This window comes from Teleopsis dalmanni, chromosome 2 (genome assembly GCF_002237135.1).
Source record: "Teleopsis dalmanni isolate 2A chromosome 2, ASM223713v2, whole genome shotgun sequence".
In the NCBI taxonomy this organism is placed as follows: domain Eukaryota; kingdom Metazoa; phylum Arthropoda; class Insecta; order Diptera; family Diopsidae; genus Teleopsis; species Teleopsis dalmanni.
Window position 1 is genome coordinate 188,952,877 of NC_051847.1, and position 20,822 is coordinate 188,973,698.

Sequence of the window (20,822 nt, forward strand, 5' to 3'; positions counted from 1 at the left end):
TTACGTTCCTAGATTAGGTTCTATACATAAGAAAGAACAAATCATGCAACAAATAATGCCTCTACGAATAGAATAGTTTTGAAATTTAACAATTAAAAATAAAGAATATAATTAATTAATTAATTCAATTATTCTACAGCTGGTTTATGATTTCGTTCGAATATATAAATACAGCAAGTAAAATTGTTAATAAAAACTTTCATAGCAAAAGTAACACAACACCAGCAAAAATATGCGAACATAAAAAGTCAAGTACGGCTTTGGATCAGTTGGTTAAGGTGCGCTGATTCTGAGCTTCATATTTGGCAGGACCCGAGTTCGATTCCTGGTACTTGCAGTCTCAAAAATAATTATTTACGAATAGTTAAATATAAGAATTATTTCCAAGACCACTGATGAAGGGTATTTGGCAATACTCGAAACAGCTGTATGGTCAGCCAAAAATTCAATTAATTAAAATAATTTAAAAAATAAATTTTTGTTGTTATTTCACTTCTGTTCGAAAACCTCTTTATTAAATTAATATTGTTAATGATTTAAACTTTTGAGTTGTATTGCTTTATAGAAGAAAGACAGTTATCGAATATTTGCATTATTATTAAATGAACTTCTTAATTAATCTAGGTACTAATTAAATAGTACTAAGAAGTAGTAAGATCATTAAAAATTTTATTTAATTTATATATAAGAATATTTAATGTTTCGTGAGTTAATTCCAATTAAAATAAATCCGTTTTGATAAAAATCTCTTATGTGCAATCTGTCATTATATTAAATATTAATAACACTTTTTCAGTTTTTATGACTTTGGTACTATTTTATCTATTCATAGTTTTCAACTTAATTGAAAATATTAAAATAAAAGCAATGATTAATGATAACATCAGTGGCATGCAGCTGCATAATCATTTGCTGAAAAGTATAAAAAAATATCGGTTCGGACACGATATTAGTTATATCACATTTTGCGATCACTTGTAAAATGTCACCAATTGTGTAGATAGATTACGGGTCAACACGTTGAGGTCAGCTTTTGTTTGTGTTGTAGTACTGTATTTTTTCTTTATATATTTATTTGTTCAACTTGTTGAATTACTTAACTCATTAGATTTTAAGATATTTTTAAGTTATGATGAAAAATGCCATATTTGTGTGTAAACTATGCATGTTTACTATTAATAAAAAAGGGTTTTGTTTTTGTTTAAGCTGTGTATATTTGTTTAATATTTTTATTCATTTTCAAATTGTTAAATAAATTTATTATGTAAAATAAATTTATTAATAAATCATAAAAATCTAAAACAAAAATTAAACATTAATTCAAATAAAACAAATTTATTGGTGCAGCTTTTGCATTTACATGTTCATCTGCAAAAAAAAAAAATACTAAGGCGGTAATGCTGTTCGTTGCTGACCAGTGAACATAAAAACAATCCAATATTTTTTCTATAATTTATTTATTGAAAACGCAGACAAATAGATAGATATAGCTGCCAAATACATATTTACAATATGATTAGTTTGCATTGGAAAATTAAGAGGCGTTTAAACTTTAGACATGCGGCAATCTTTGTTGATGCTGGCTTCAGAGCGTGTATTTCAAACACTTTACAGCATCACGGTAGATTTTATTTATAATCAAATTTAATACTAAAATAGCAAAAACGTGTTAAAGTTCTCAATAAATAAACAAAAATATTTTAACACAAAATGTAGGCACCTTGATTTCAGCAAACAAAATTGCCATACTCTGTCAAGTGTCAAAGGTTCATAGCACTCATATGCTTGATATCGTAATTAAAGAAAAAAAAAAAACAAAATTTAGAAATATATATTTTTTAATTTTTATAATTTATTTTTAATAGAGATACTAAGTTAATATTTATTTTTTTATCTATTTTTTTTTTATAGAAATTGCGCGTGTTCGTGCTTCACTATTTCAAATAAATGGCGTCAAAAAGGAACCACTTATGTTACCAGAACCAGAAGGCGCCCCCATCACATTAAATGAAAAAGTATATGTGCCTGTCAGAGAGCATCCAGATGTAAGTTATCAAATTATAAGTACATTTATATAAATTCCATATGAAGAGATAAATTTTTGTGCGATAAAAAGTTTTGCATTTGCTTTTACTATAACGAAGTATGAAAGTATTTAAAATAATTTACTGAACTTCATTTGAAATAATGAACTTTGTTCGCAAATAGTTTTAAGGGAAATATTTATATATACGAGTATATAGGTTTTTGTCATGAAAGTACAATAATTTCTAGTTGTTTTTATTTTATTTTTATTTTTATGTTGTGATATGTAAAAGTTAATGGAATATTTCATTTGTAAATAAAATACTTGTACACTGAAATTTCTATGCAAGATAGAAGTTTTTGTGGGAAATATTTGTATTTCTATGGTATATTAAAAATAAAGAATAATTTTGTTGACAGAGTTCCAACTTTATATAAATTTACTTACCACATATCAACAATAAAAATTTGTAAAGTTCTGGTTTAAATATATGAAACATATATTTAAATATATATATATTCCATGTGAATTCTTACATAGAGTTAGTTTTATAAAATTTATATTAAACAAAAGATTTTAATTTTTTTTATCTTTTTGTCTTATTTATTATATTACTAGCATACAAACCAATTTATTTTTTTAGTTACTAGCTTTTGTTTTCTAGGTATTTTATTATTTTATTTAATTTTTTCTTTATTACAATATTATGATTTATCAATTTTATTTTATTTCTTAGAATACAATATTATTTATTTATTATATATTATTACTTTATATTATATAATATAATATTATATTTGTATTATATAATATAATATTATATTTATATTATATAATATAATATTATATTTATATTATATAATATATATAATATATTATATATATATATATATATTATATTATATATAATATAATATTATATTTATATATATAATTATTATATTTATATTATATAATACAATATTATATTTATATTATATAATACAATATTATATTTATATTATATAATACAATATTATATTTATATCATATAATATTATATTGTATTTATATTATATAATATTATATTATATTTATATTATATAATACAACGTTATATATATATATTACATATATATTTTAATATATATATGTTTTTTATTTTTTTATTTTATATCGTCCTATTGCTTTGATTTTAGTTAGTACAATATAAATGAATATATGTAAGTGAGTAAAGTTAAGTACTGATAGTAAGTGTGAATGGAGTGAGTGAGTTTAGTTCATAATTGATATGAACTCAATTAAGTAAAGCAATTCATTAGAATTAGAAAACTTTTTGCCGAAAAAAAAGTATATTTGTATGCATAATTTTGATTAATTTATTGATTTAATAAAATTTTAAGACGCAAAATAAACTTTATTTAAATTTAGATTTTATTATATTATTTTATAAATAAAATTAAAAAAAAACAAGAAAAGGGAAACTGTTAATTGTGCATTAAAATTAATGTATTATGAAGGTATTTTCTCTTGTTTCTTTACTAAATTACTACTACTGGTAGAATAAATAACATTATTAAAATATTTATTCAAAATTAATTAAAAATAAAACAATAATAGAAAACAGTTCATGCAATAATAATATAATCATAACTATAAAGTGTATCATTTGTTTGACGTTTTAATGAAGTATACCAGACAATTTACCTTAAAATCTAAACTATAATACAATATTTATAATGGAAGTATGAGTCAGTTCACGTTTATATAATCACATATCTTTAAATTGCAGTTCTTGTTTTAAGATTTGAATGATCTCAGACTTAAAGTAAGAAAGATCATTTGTAGTTTAGTATATATAGAAACTATAAATAAATAAATTGTTTGTTCATACACAAAATAAAAAACAAAAAACTAATGCATTGAACTGTTTCCGCTAATTAAAAACGACAAGAGCCACAAAAACAATAGAAAAAAAATATTTGGAGTCAATCAAATATTGTGATTTCGAGCTCAATGATTTTCTAGGGTACACCGGAAATTATTTAGAGGTGTGCCTCTTACTTACCTAACGCACAACATACTCACCTAACGCTTTACTAACAAATTGGAATTATATTAGAGCTGCGAGAGGTTCCAGCTGCAGAAAGGCTTGTTTACGACTTGCGACGGCTTGAAATTCTAAGGCGGAGTAAAACTCATTAAGAAACCAAATTACTTACAAAGAAAGTATTAATAATATGGGAGACAATAGTTGACGTAGAATTTACTGAAGCGTTTAGAGGGAATAATAAAAATCATTAACTATTAACTATTTTCAGTTTCATTAAAATTATTTAAATTTTTAAAGTTATTATATTTCATAACTATTTAGCACACTACGCTTTAAAAATGTGTAAATTGAATTTAAAATACAAGTCATAAATTAGTATAATTTTATGTACAAACAACTTTGTTTGTAGTATTTATAAAATCACTATAAACTTTAAATTATTATTTGTTTGAATGAATTATAAAAAAAAATACTAGAGTTTTTAGGTCAATTTAACACAGATATTAGTCGTTAAAAAGAAAAATTATAAAATTATTTGATTTACCGATAATATATACTAAATACCATTTAATTTTCACAGCGGTTACAAATGCGGTATTTAATAAGCATTTTTACTATTAAAAGAATTTCAATTATGTTGGCCGCAATTACATATAATTTATTTATTGAGTTGATGTATGCTTTGATTAAGCGAAATGCAATTAAAATTAGTTTTTAATAAAATGTAATGAGTGTCATTTATATTATAATTTTATATGGTAATTTATTTTAATATAAATATTTTATATATATATATATATATATGCAATAGTGATATCTAAAATGTTGTCGTAAGGCTTGTTCTGAAAGTTCCACGGATCAATGAAAAATAGCAAAACAGCAACCAAAGATAGTATTATGAAGATAATGGTGAAGACGAAACGTATGATCACCTGTAGATTAAAAAAAGTCGGTGTAAATACAAATATTAACACTTATACTCAGAGATATCTATTGTTTATTGTCACACCTGCAATTTGTGAGGAGAACTTAAGAAACACAAAACTTTGTTTTCATTACAAGTCTATAAGCTATACTCGTACTTGCTAAATCATATCATCTTCCAAATGTAATTATGAAATTCCGATAAGTTTAATTTCGCAATATTTGCGAAAAGATGAATAATAAAAAAATCATATTCTTAACAGACAGTAGATTTGTTTGTCGTCCTAGACAAAGATAAGATCAATAAATTCTAACTATTTTTCGTATGATTACTCCTGATAAGATCAGGAGCATAGCTCTCATTACCACTTTTGTAATCATTCAAACTGCAATTCTGCAAGTCACGTGAAGAAGCAATAGCTTGAAAATGTTACAACATAAGATATATGATACTATGGCGTTAGCAGAATCAAGATAGATCTATTTTAAGCTATATATTACCATATATATAAGCTTTTAACTTAAAAAATGTTTATACAAAAACCTTTCGTTTAACGATAACTTCATTCTCCAACTAAAAACCATAACCACATTTATATTTTCGCAAGTATTTAAATGCAAAAACTACATACAATAAAAAAAAAAAAACAATTTTGCAACAACATTGATGTTGTCTTATGTCCCATAGGAGTTTATTTATATGTACAAAATTCATTAACATATATAGTGCGAATAGTAGTAGGTAGTTAACTGTTTTAGTTGTTAGTAATTAATCTGGAATATAGAATATAGAAAGGATATTTAAACAACTAAGTACTATTAGGCTATGAGGTAGTGAAAACATGTTCGTTAATTTATTTAATTACTTTAGTAAATAATATTGAAGAACTTTTTTTCAAATGTTTATTTGTATATCAAATAATAAATAATTTGAAACTTTAATTAATTTTTAAAAAATCTGTAATTTAATTAATTATTTCTGTTATAAGTATTGAATGTTTTAACATTACTGTGTTATTCTATAAAAAAATATTATGGTGATAAATTAATATTCTATTCAGAGATATAAAGAGTTTTAAGACTAAAAGCTTATTTACATAAACGATTGCCTATATAATCAATTTATTCTTTGAATAATAAAGTGATTTTCATAATTATTTTGGAATTTAAAATATCGCAGAAAAATATTTTCCACAAGTTTATTTAAGTCTGTGACTCATAAAACTTAAATATATATGAAGTATTTCCTTTTCATATCACAATAGAAAAAATAACAATATGTGTACATATAATTATATTGTAGCTGGTTACTTGTATATATATATACATCTTTTGTATTTGCTTTACAGATATGCATAAATATTTTAATTGTATATATAAGATAGAAAAGCTTTGAGTGTAATGACCGTATGTAAGATTTATGATTAGACGAATCTGAATTCTATGAAAGAGAAGAATATAGCACGCATGAAGTGAGAATCTCGTCAATTAAAAAAAAAACGACTCAGTAATTTTTTGCTGAATTTAATATAAAATAGTTTTATTAAATCATTAACAAAAGATTATGTTATTAACTACTAAAAAATAATAGTTAATTTAAGTTTTAATAATTTATATTAATTGCATATTAAGAAATGCACATTAAGTGACGGATCATCATATATGACTAAGATTTATATTTGTCAAATGAAATTTGTGATTTATTACGAAAAAATCGAACACCCACATGAGATCACCTTTATAGATTAAAACATTTGGTTTAGTCATAAATAAATATTTTTATTCACTTTTCTTTTTTTTAATTTTCTATTATATTATATTTAGTAAAGTTATAAATTTGTTCATATATCTTATAGCCATTCGAAAATCATTAAAAGCTTAGAATATAATTTTTTGTCTTTTTGCTACTGAAAGTGTAAATCAATTATACACTTATTAATTTATATTATTTTGAAATATTTGTGTTTAATATTCTCCACAAAAATATCAAATATATAATCTATTTAAAATTAGTATTAAAGCTTTTTACGAAAATATTTATGAATCATTTAATGGTTTGCTTGAGTAGCTCACTTAAAATTTATAAAAATCTTTAAATTAAAAATATATTCATATAAAAATATATTGCTTAATTTTGATTTTTGAAAAATTCTGAAAATTTTGCTGTTAATCCTAGCTATTTATTAAATTTATTTTTTGATCTGTCAAATAATTTAAAGAGTTTGTAGTTAGATGTTTTTAAATTTATGTACAAGATTAACGAGATTTTTGACAGTGAATGCATAAATAAGAACATTTTCTTTATAAATGCATTAAAAAAAGTATATTCACTGCATAACTTAGTAATTTTATTTCCTTCTAAGTGATCTTCAGAATAATTTCCTTACATATAAATACAACAATTTCGTGGTTCTGATTGGGTAGCACTGTTTCAGTGTTTCAGCACTGTTATCTAAAGCAATACGTGTTCAGACAAAGATTTGTCATTCTACAATATCGATCATTAGATCAATTTGTATATTGATCGTAATACTGTATTAGAAGTTCTTTGTATAATGAAGCTCATTTATCGAAATCTGTGACAAAAGCACATTCTATCAACAAAAAATCGCTATGTAGTGTGGTACTTTGTCTGGAGGTATGTTATACCTGCACTTAGTTAAAAATAATGAAGACATGTTACAAACTGTCAATTCTGATCAACAACAGTTACATGATTACCAATTTGTTATTCCGTAAAATTGAAGATATAGTAGCGAAAGATAGTGATAGGGATGGTTTCAAAAGAAGAGTGCGATAAGTCTCACACTAAGTTTGGTTTGCCTTTCTATGACGTCCCGGACGTCATTATTATTATGCGATTTGTCGCCATTGTACTTTCTTATGCAGTTACACAAAGAAGTTATATACCTATGATATAATCTTCAATGCTCGACATTTTGAAAACGAACATTCATCAAGTTATGAGCAAGTTTTTGCCAGTTATGGTTAGGAAATTATTGAAAATTGTTTAAAGTGGATCCAGTATTGTAAGTTGTCTTATGAGGCACATTTGTATGGTGTTATATTTCAAACATAAAAGCAAGACCCGAACAATATATTGAAAATAAAATTTGATTGAAAAAATAACAAAATGCAATGTGAAAAACGTATGTCTTAATTACGTTGACATCCTGTCTTTCCTATTGCATTTAAGTAAATTTATTGTTTTTTAATTTATATTTCTATGATTTTATTTTATTCTAGCTAATCTTACAGTTAAACTCGCTTAAGTGGATTTGTTTTTTTTGCGTTTAGTATATGATAAGCTCACGCTTTCCCGGTCATTAATTTCTGCTGCATTATTGCTGACCCTATTCAATAGACAATTCAATGGTATATTGGCATATGCGAAAACTGTCTTTTGACGGTAAATGTTAACAGTTTTAATTTCCTCTTGCTGATTGCTATTTAATGTTGCTACTGCATTTCAATTAAATTTCTCTTGAACGTTGTTACAAGTAACACATTTAAGCAAACAACTGACTTAACCGTTGTCACTGAATATTGCATCTTGAATCTTAATGTGCTTTATAATTGCAGTTGACATAACATAAGTTAGTTTGTTACTAATTTATGCTATACTAATTCCAGTTCACAGCATAAATGCTTGTTTTAACCAAATAGCATTAATAATATTTCAATTATTAATTGACACTTGTAATTTTGCCTTGAAAAAAAACTACGTTACCGTTTATGCATATAGTAAAGTGTTAAAGCAGTTCTGTAGCTATTTTAGTACGCAGGTTCATTTTTTTTATTTTGTATTATCAAAATAATTGCAATAATTTTCATTAAGAACATTACTTGAACATATAATCATCGCTCGAAATATTTTTATAAAATTTAATTACATATATTTTTCACACGCCGTTGCTGTTAACAACTTACTCAGTTACTCAGTCTGAAGAAACCGTCGAATATTTCGCCCAATTCATACAGTTGAGTAAGATCACAAAATTTATTGTATATTTTTATTTATTTAAAAATTTGTTTTTGTTTGAAATAAAACGCATTTAATTAGTTTTAAATATTCGTACTGGAATTTTCAAAGTTGTTAATATGTTGTATATGTGTGCTTTTCTTCACATCTTTACGTATGTTTATCTTTAAAACTAGAGAAAAACGTTTTTGCAAACATATGGCAAGGCAATTTGTCTTGCTTTAAATTAAAATTTGTATATCTATATATATAATACATTATTTTTTCACATCGTTTAAATACTGGGGGTAGTCATCATATTGATGGATAAATATTTTTAAAATATGCAAGCTGTATTATTTTTTTTAATTGTTAAACATGATCAAGAGCATAACTAATTGCTTATAGCTGGGCTTCTAAAATTGTAGAATAACTTTTTTTTTAAATTTATATTGCAATTTATGTCAATTTTACAAAAATTGTTAAACATAAACTATAATATTAAATATGAAAATACTTAAAAAAATGTGAAGTAAACATTTTTTCTTGAGACTAGGTTATATTTTTAAAATAAAGTAGATACATTTATAAATGAATTATTTGTTTCCAGTCAGTAAAAATGTTAATAGTTTCTATTTATTATTTTAAACATTTAAACCACACACAGTGTTCCTATATCTACGATCTTTCTATCAAATAGCACTATTTTTGCAATTATACATACTAATGCCTTCTGCAACATATTCCTTCTTTTGTTTTTTAAATTTTAATGCTCTATTCAAGTTGTAGAATAAGTTACTTTGTTCTTATTTTGTCTCCAGATATTCTGTTTTTTGATATCTTACAGAACCTTTAGATTCTCCTATGCATGAATAGACAATTCATTATGCTTATTAGTGTGTAAATAACGATATAATCTTTTGTCTTTAACAGCATTACTCCTAATTTTTAATACTATGAGCTTGGAGTTTTGTTTCGATCCTTTACTATTTCCAATTAGTGAATACTTGCATATCACTATTGTGATGTTCTATGATTAGATATTGTGCCTAATGATTAGCTAAAATAATTGGTGTTACCATATTAATCACCTGATTTGCGGTTCAAACTATTCCTCAATTAATTAATAATAGCTAGTGTGATTGTTCATGATATTCCATGTTTCGTTTATAAATGTCCAAATGTTGACGTCATCTCTGAGGATTTCTCTAAAGTTCTAATATTGTGAACTTGGAGTTTTAGTTTTCAACTATCTTATTCCAAAGCTGCATAACTACATGTCTAATGTATTTTTCAATCATATCATGTCAAAGGTCTCTAATAACGTCTTTATTAACGCTAGTTTTCGAATATTTACTCCATAGTAGTAAAAATGTATTTATGCTATGTTCTTATTACAATAGTTCAAAAATTAATAAAAATTGTATTTAAACAGAATTACTTCATAATTATTAAAATATACTTAGGCATCATATTTATAGCACTTCTCTTTAAATATAAAGTCCATTTTCTAATTGTTCTTTTAATTATTATTTTCTTATTATAATGTCGACTATTTTGTAAAACTACTATATCTATGCCTTAAAAGGGTCTATGTTTTAAAAGGACAAATATCTTAAAAAGGTTTATGTCTTAAAAGGAACTATGGTTAGGTGTTTCTTCCTAGTACATAACAATAGAGGTTATGAGCGTATTATCTGACGGGTTATTATAAATTACCGAACTATCTTGAAAAAATGTATATGTTTAATTAGATAAAGTTTCGGCTATGTTTGGAAATAGATGAATCCTTTAGTCACATTCTTCGTGACTGTTCGGTTTTAATTCACATTAGAAATCAAATAGTTAGATGATTATAAATTTAAATATTTTTTAATTCTTCAGTTGGTGGCTTATTACTCCTATAACTAGGCGATCCAAGCTCTAGATGTTTAACAATTATAAAGTTTTTTTTTTGTGGTCTTATTTATGTTTATGTTTTAATTTTAATATGTAAATAATTTTAATTTAGTTATAAATATAGTCTTAAGTTGTAGCCTATTGCATCTGTTGCAGTTCTGCTGAACGTGATATTTTCTATGTATATTATTTTTTATTGTTATTCTAACAGTTTTGTTCCAGTTTTTAAATCCTTCCGGAAAAATATTTTTATAATTAAATTAATTTATTTTTTTTTCCAAGCACAGTAGACCGCCTGAGCCGGAGTGTATAACATTATCCACATAATTATATTAATTATATTGTTATGTGGGGAATGCTATGCTTTTAAAAATATTTTTAACTGTTCAACATACATTGTAATTGAACTTTTAATTAATAAACTAGTTGCTTTCATTATTTCATTATTAGAGTAAAAGTTTGTCGCAAGCTACATATTAATGTACAATTATTAATAAAATAGTATATAAACAAAAAATCATTTCATAAATGTTTAAAGTAGTAATTAAAATGAAAAACAGTTTTAAATTAAAACAATTTTTAAAAATAATTTTTAATAAATAGTTTTTATTTATTGCGGCAACTTTATTACGTTTTTAAGATATCTTTATAAGCAGCTGTGATTTAGCTGGTGCCACTATTTAATTTTTATTAAAAAATAAAACCTTAGTGACATTTCATCTAGATAAGACATGTAAATAATTTTTGAACTAGTTACTTTGCATTACGAACAATTGTGTTTCTTTCATGAAGTATTTAATCAATGGCGTTATTGTTTATTTTTTTATAATAAATAGCAAATTTTTTTCAAAATAATATTTCCTTTTAATTGCATTAATTATGTAAATTTAACGTTATTTCTTTTTTCAATTCATAAACACTGCAAATTAGTCAATAAAGTGTTGTGGTGACCTGCTAATATAATAAATATTTTTTTGTCGTTATGAGGAAAATATTTTTGCTTTTAAATTTTAAATTAATATAATTTAAAAGCTTTTTTCTTCTTATATGATTTAAAAAATAAATATTTAATAAAATTATTAGTACAAAGACGGACAAGACTTGGCATAACAACTAAACTGGCAGCAAACATGCATCAGACTCAATTTGTCGTTTTAAAACATCACGATATCTCATTAATTAAAATACGAGCATGACAGTTGAATAAAAAAATTTACATAAATACTACATACAAAGCACTTGAAACATAACCGAGAAGCATACTTAATAAATGTCCAATTGAGGTTTGGTATATCTTAATCAAAAATATCAACTTTTATAATGCAGTAATTAAATGTTTTTTTTCTTTCATTTCATTTGTTATATATTTTAATATATAATGCCAACATTTTTGTTATAGTCTTGCAGTTCTGATGTGTACTCAGCAATAATATTTTCAATTTATTGCATACACAAATGCAACCACTAATTGGTTTAGTTGTTTTCATATTGCATATAATAAAATTATTGTAAAACAAATTAATATTTAGTTTTTGTCATTCAAAAAGAAAAAAAAACAAGGAAAATATTTTAATAAATACCAGACTATGTTTAATTGTTTAAATGTTTAGTTTGCAGTTAGCCCAACCTTAGATTTTAAATTTTTTTAAAATTTGCAAAAACAAAATCTAAAAAAAATTTATAATGCATTTATTTAACACTTGGTTGATTACATTAAATGAATCAGCTTAAATATGTAAGAATACTTGAAATACTTTGCATTGTATTTTTCACCTGCAAAAACTAAAAGATTTTTACACATAATACTGCTAGCGCTACTAAACAAATTCGTATCTAGTAGACCCGTTCTTTGCGGTTATTTAATATGAAATATTTTTATTTATTTTTCTATATGTTTTGTAAAAACATGAAATATTTTGTTGCATTGGTTAATGAATCGATTTGTAGGTTAATAAATAAAAATATTTTACTTAAAAATATCTATTGATTATTTTATATAAAAATCAGCATCACGCGTAATTAATTGTGGTTTTAAAATAATTTATTTTGTAAAAAAAAATATTTTTTTTCTTCACTCTGAACGTTTATATACAATTCTAAGTAGTTCTTGAAATGAGAAATTAATTAAAGAAGGCGGCGACTTCAATCGAAAGCCACCTAATTTGCGTTAATGCAATAATTTGCATTTTTTCAAATGCTGCAATATCTTGCTAACTGCCAATAATGATTAAGAATGTCAGTCTTTGATTTATTTTTCCGTTTTTCTATTTTTCCGTTTTTTCATTTTGTTCTTAAAGATTTTTATTTATTTTTTTTTTTAATTTTTTATTTATTTTTTTTAATTTTTTATTCTTTATTTTATAAATACTTCTTTACGGTTAAAGTTGCTTATTACTATTATCAGATCAATTTAATTTGTAATTGCAATTAATGTAAAAATTAATTACTATTTCCTCAATTAAAATTGCTGCACAATTTAAACTATTGTTTAGTGTTTTCATTATTATGTATTAATTAAATAGTTTTTAATATGAGGTTTTTGAATTCTTCGAAAATTAGTCATAAGATTTACATCAAATGTTTATAACATTCTTTTTTGAAATAATTAAAATAATATATTTTTATTATTTTTTATTTATTTTTATTTTTATATAATGATTTTTTTCTAAAAATCCACAGAAAATAAAAAAAATATCTACGATTTTGTTATATCTCACTTGCTATTTGGTTTTTCAAAGTAGTTTTTTTTCTGAATATACAGAAAATTTATTTTCGTAGTTTTTATTATAATACTATCGAACATTTTAACAGGTTGTGTCAATATATCATATGGACAAAAATTTTCATTTCTTTCTCATAAAGAAAATATATTGACACAACTTTCCAATAGCAATAGACTTTCCAATAGATGCTATAAAAATTAAATGTTAAAAACTTGGTATGTATTAGTTTAGTTTTTAGTTGTCTCTCTGGTCAAGAAATTATTTTATCAAAAGTTAGGATCTAGACAAATTTTGTTAAATTGTTAATTATAACAAGAAAATTCATAATCGTTATAATATGACAGTTATATATCAAAAAATGGTATAGAACGCATTCTGAATTTATTTATTATTTATTCATGAATATTACTTATCGACTAATAATATTGTTGGATTTTGTATAAATTCGCATAATTAATTAATAAAAAAAATATACTTATATCAAATAATAATACTTTTTCTGTTATAAAATATAAAAACAAATCAAATTTGGGTTGATACATCTGATCCAGACAAATATTCGACAGTTTAGAGTAATTAAAACTTTATCACTCTTAAGCTTTTTATCTAATTTTTACTGGAAATTATTTGTGATATGAAAAAATTTTAATGTTATATTAAAAACAATCATAACAAAAAGATTTCCCTTTAAATTTTCCTTTAAGTTTTCCTTCTTTTGAGATGAATTTTTCGGTTTTGAGTTTCACGGAACGGTTTTTAACACAACCAGCTTCAACATTTATTTGAAATGAGATTATATTTATTCATTATAATAAATTTCATCTTTAACAGATATTTTTATTAAATAAGATACGATATTGTTTTCATGATTTTTTGCTAGAATCTTAATATATTATTGGATATTATAAAATTAATTTATTAGTTACAAATTACTTAAAAATTTCGTTCTCATATTTGAAGTGCTATAATGATCTAATAAAATATAAAAGAAATACAACCTGAGAAGTATACAGGCTAACTTAAAAAATTCACTTAAAAATAGGGGAATAATTATTTATGGTATATATTCATTTATTTATTTTTATATTTTCCCCCCATTTTCTTATGTTGACTATAAACGTATTGCATGCTATGTATATTTACATTTCTTTCAAAGAATATTTTTTGTCTATTTGAAAAATAAATATTTTTTGCATGCACCATAACATTTTTTTAGAAAATTTGATAACATAATTAGCAGGAAAAGACAGAGCTACGTTTTTTTTTAAATAATAAATATTTTTCAAATCTTTAATTATATAGATTTAAAAAAAAACAAATTTAAAATAATATAGAAAATAAAAATAATATATATGAAATAAAGACGTATATATATAAAATAAAAAAATTATACTACAAATACATATTATATTTTTTAAATGTCTAATAATTTATATATAAATACATATAAAAAACTATATTTTATAGTAAAAATTTGATTTCAAAATTTTTATCAATTTTTTTCACTAGTTTTGTTTGTTGAATCAATTTCAAATTTTATAACATATGTTTTAATATTTTATCAAAGAATTTCCCATTGATATTTTTTTGTGGCTGTTATCTATATAATCAATCGTAAATTTGTTTAAAATTTTTAAAATCACTTTTTATGGTTGTTCTACAATTTCAAGTGCCACTGTAAACATAAATTGATTTATTTTGTTTGCTAATGATTTTGAAAAGAAGTACTTACAAAAAAAAAGCTTATTTGTTAGATAAACATCGATTGATTTTCAAATACGCTTAAGATATGTTTAACAGATACGTCTGACAGCTTAAGTATGAAGCAGTATGCTTAGTAAAATTTTTAAAAATTTTCAAAGAGAAAATGATTTGTCTTATTTTTTTTATTTTATATATGAATATATTATATAAAATCGCACAGAAAAATGTAAGAAAATGATTTGTTTATACTTCTGCAAGCTTTTATTCTTTTATGAGATTTTTTTTTATGAGTAACTGAACTGAGCTTAACCTAATTCTTTTGTTTAACTCGTCCTTCAATTCGTTTCTACAGATACAATTGCATTATTCTTTTATAAACGTTGCCATGTGAAATATTTGCACTAATTAATTGTTTTGACTTTAAGTTTATTAAATATATTTTTTTTAAATAAATACATTAATTTGTTTTAAGCTTAAGTAAAGATATTTGCATACGCTTCTAGTATTGCGGGTTACGCAGTTGTTTGCATTTATAAAATTCTTGTAAGGAGTGCTACGTTTTTTTATGGGCAACAGCGTCGAATATACGAAAATGAAAAAGATACTTTTTAATGTGCTCAATGCTTGCTTGTGCTCAATGCTAAGGAATATTAATTTAATGCAAACAAATATTAAATATCTCATTTTTTATAGCATCAAATATTTATACTTAAATAACTATAATCTGTAATTTGTATGCTTATTATATTAAAAAATATTATTTGCAGATAGATAAAAAATAAGATATTTTTAATTTTATTTATTTTGAAAATCCTATTAATTGACGTGTTTGTTAATGATATTATGCAATTCTTATTTTACTATAATATTTTATTATACTCTTTATATATTTACATTATAGTTAATTTTATTAATTTTTGAATTAATTTTGTTTTTAATATTATTATATAGTGTTTTCTCTGTAGAAACTAATTTTTATTCCTTACATTTAATAATTTATTATTTTAATTTTTATTTATTATCAATAAAATAAAAAAAATATTAAATAAAATAAATATAAAATATAATATTATAATATTAATAAAATATTATTTATTTTATTATTATTTTATCTGATATATAATAAGATTATTTTATCTTATAATAATTTTTTGATTTAAATGATTTTCTCACTTCATCGGTTTAATTCAATATTCCAATCTGTTTTTATAAATGTTCATTAATATATAATAATTTTATTCTACTTGCGTAATAATAATATGGCAAATAATTATCAAACTCATTCTCTATTTTTTATGCATTTTGGTCATAAAAAACGTTTATTATTTCCCAAGTTACCTTTTTTATGCAATCTGCGTTTGTAGGAAGTTCGGTTCACTGCTTTTAAAAATTTGCAACTCTGCTTTGCACTTGATAAAGAATTCAGTTTAGATACTAGATACATGCATTCGCAATCATGTAAATATTAATGAGAACTGAAAAAGGCAATTTCGTTCTTTTGTCGTACAATGACAAAAAGGAAATTAATTTTTATTTTAATTATATTTTTCAACTTAAACTATTTTGCTTTTATTCCAAACAAAAACAAAAAATGAAATATGTTCAAAGCTTATAGCTTATCGGTTTTAATAAGTAAATATGCATAAGATAATAAAGTCTTATTACTCGTATTGAGATTTTCGTCATAAACTACTTAACATTTTTACCAAATTTTGCCTTTTTAAATATTAGTTGTCTTCTATTGTAAATTATATATATAAATATATATTATATATATGAGTATGTTAAAATATTAGTTAGGCTATCCAATATATTTTATTATGAGATGTCTTTTGTATTTAATTATTATTTTGGAAAATTGTTGACAAATTTTGATATAAATATTATTTTTACATTTAAAACTAAATAATACTAAGATCGTTTTATATTTAAATAAAACAATATTTAAATATTAAAAAAAAAAAAGATTTTTTTTGTATTAATTGTAACACTGAAGATGGTCTACAAAGTAGACCGAAATATTTGTTAATTAATAAAATATATTACATCAAGTAATAAATGTGATATTTTATTTAATTTAACATTTGTGTTTTTATACAATAAAAATTATTATATAAAAACAAAATTTAAAACCACGACCTAAAGCCCGGCCAAATTTAAAACATAAATATTAAAACAATATAATATTTAAATATTAAAATAATACAATGTTTATATAGCATTATAAGTAAACAACTAAAAATATAAGTTGAGTAAAATTAGTTTAAAAATCGCAGGTAATGCATAAATGGGTTTTTTCGCATTGAAATGCTTTAATTTTGGGTAGTAATTTCTTGGTCAAAGAAACAGAACAAAACCATATTGGAAGAGAGTTCCATTTTGAGTATTTGCTGAGGTGTCAAAAGGAACTAGCCAAACTATTATAAGTCAAAAAATCCTTAATATCTAAAAAATGTTTTATCGAAATAGTTTAAATCGTATATTAAATTTAGTTCTTTAAATATATATACACCTAATTAGGTATCTATACTAAATAGTATTCTACCTTAATAGGTTCCTTAGTTATGGTGATTTAAAACTTATTTTGTTTTGCAAAACATCGATCATTTTTGCAGTATTTTTATGTAAATTTTTTTTGTTTTTATTTTATGGTGCTTTTAACTGGCGTTTTTAAATTTGTTCGTATTTTTCTTTTACTTTTGTTTTTTTTTTTGTTACTATATGCATATAATTAATTTAAGTTTAGCACTAACTGTTTGTGCTAATAAATTGATGGAGCTTACTTTTTAATTGATATGAATTAAATTTAGTGAGGTTACGCAAATGCTGTGTGACTTAATTAGATATATTTTTTTTATAATAAACATCCTCAGGGATCTCAAGATTGATCCAATCAAAAAATACATAAAGCATAGAGCGTTGAAATTATTTGCGAAATCTGGCAGACTTACCAACACCGCGTTATCGAATTTTAGAATGGTTACAGGCTCCTCGGGGAGGTATGCAGATCTGTGGTAAATTATTGCTTAGTCTGATGAAGTAATAAACAATAATCCAGTCATGGCGTAAAACCTCGCAGTATTAACATAATAATAAAAAGGATCTGTAAAATATAGTTCTTATAAAAACTTGACGTCTTCTGCTGAAACTCAATCACGTCTTGATATTTTGCATATTTACTATTTACTACTAACATGTATTAACTACAACACATAAAATTAATTATCTTCGACTCGTGACCTATCAAAAGATTCTATGATTATGACATTTTTGAAACAAGGTCAACAAAATTAATCAATTAAAATAATTTGACAATTTTAGCAGCTCATTAGATAAAGTTAAATTGTGCAAATCATTAGTAAAAAAAAAACGTTAAGTAACAACTCAAAGCAATGTTTTTTGAAACTTTGGAAAAAAAAAGTAACATGTTTCAAAATTTGCATTTTGCGGTAATGACTTGATGTTCAACCACCCGCGTATCAGCCACATACCCGAAAACGTTCCGTTGATGAGAAAATTTGGCTCAAATTACAACTGCGAAACATGTTAACCTTTTTTACTTTTGTTTAAAGTTTATATATGAAGCCTCTTTGCCATAAAAGACCACATTTATGGTGTGTGTTCATTCAGTTATAAGTTGTGACCATGTGTGAATATGAAGTCAACGGTTTCAAAGTTTTCAAGTTGTTAACTTGGCTCAGTGGCACACTTCTGGAGGCTTGCAATTATGCATTTATCGATGCGTGGTTTAAATCTGCCGACATAAATGCTATTCAAAATGTGCACATGCACAATTTTAATTGCAATTTTTAACAATATTTTCACTGGATTTTATTTTCTTATTATTTGATGTGTTAAATGTTTTATGTCTCTGAAACTTAAACGTTTTACAAAATTTATTTCTTGCTATTTTTGCACTTCGCCGGTTATGGTCAATTTAAATTTTAATACCTCAATTGCATCATAATCGCTTGTTTTGATTTTAATACTTAAATAAGTAACAGCAGCTCTTCAAAATTAGTTATAAAGTAATTATGTATTATTAAATATTATAGCTTAAATTATTTAATTTTAAAATTACATTAAGATAAGAACTTAATATCATTTATAAAAGTGTATACCACATATTGCTACTTCGATTACTGTCATAACTTTCTTACTATTTTTATTATAATTCATTTTTAATATTGAAAGCAATTGATAAAAGAAAAAAATATTTTTCACTGAGATACTTATTTAAAAACTTTTACTAATTTAATTAAATACTAATCGCAGTAAATTTAATATAAAAAAATTGTTGAACTCTTGCAAAAAGAAATATACGTAGTTTATAATGTTGTCAAATAGTGGTAAATTACTTCAAGTAACTTGTTAAATACATGCAATTAACGTGTTTAATATTTTAATACATCATTTATCGTATGAAAAGCAAGGTTTCAGAAAATTGTTTAAAATTGTAAATCACAACAAGTTAGATGTTGTATTAAAAATAGATATTTGTAATATAGATTAAGGTAATTTCTTTGCATTTACCTGTGCTGTAATATATCATATCATTTGGACAAATATTAATGGAGTTATTGTGTCTAAAGCGAAACCACCGCATTTTTTAAGGTAAATCTGGTATAGATTACATGCTAATCACCTATGGGTCTATTATTGTGTTTAGTCTAAAGTGAAATCTTCTGAATTTGTGAAGGTAAATTGATGATAAATTCCACATGAATCATCTATGGGTCTCTAATGTTTTTATAGAAATCTTGTGTTTAGATATGTGAGGTATTAATCATAATTATTAGCTTTGTAAATGCAAAGAAAAGGTGTTATAGTAAGTGAAGGTGTACGTTTAAGATATATATTAAACACAATTCCAAATTAAAGACAAACTTTTTGCCAGGAGTTCCTTTGCCTTATTTTAAGAAATTACGAACAACAATTTGTCACTGTACTTCATGTAAAAATATGGTTCTATTTGTATATTACCTATATATAGTTTAGTTTAAGGTTTAAGTGATAAATTAAGAGACATTTTATAGATATATTGTTGCTTCGCTATCTTTGATGTAGCATTCATAATCTATACAAAACTAGTAGATGACCCGGCGAACTCTGTTCCGCCTTAAAGGCAATAAATAAGCAGTTTTTTTTTAATTGGAAAAAATACAAAAAAAAAAATACCTACATTAATCATTCATAATTTATTTGTGTATTTTAGTACATAGGTTGCTCTTCATTTAAGTACCTTGTGATACACGACATTTTTTGATTTATTATCAGGCGCAAAAACAAACAACGCAGATGGTCTTCCGACCCGTGAACATGCCACGTATAATTGACCATGGGAAAAACATGAATGTTCTAGATTTAAACCACAAACTTTTAAGGATTGGCCTTGTGATTTGTTGATGGTCATGGCAAATGCGAGACGTATCGGAAATTGAAGTCTTTTAAATTCAAACGGCATATCGGTTGGGATCATCGGTATCCTCGGAATGAGAACTTCCTCACCTTTGAATTTTCCTATTATTATCATAGCGTAAATTACATTGTTCA

The 20,822-nt window shown here is 23.7% G+C and overlaps 1 protein-coding gene across 1 annotated transcript in view; it reads left to right on the forward strand.

Moving 5' to 3' along the window:
* Positions 1-20,822, forward strand: part of LOC119676402 (protein held out wings) — an 88,225-nt gene that overhangs the window by 43,202 nt on the left and 24,201 nt on the right. The window contains exon 2 of the mRNA XM_038087641.1: positions 1,912-2,045. Coding sequence (XP_037943569.1) covers positions 1,912-2,045 — 134 coding nt within the window. The remainder of the gene's footprint in view (positions 1-1,911; positions 2,046-20,822) is intronic.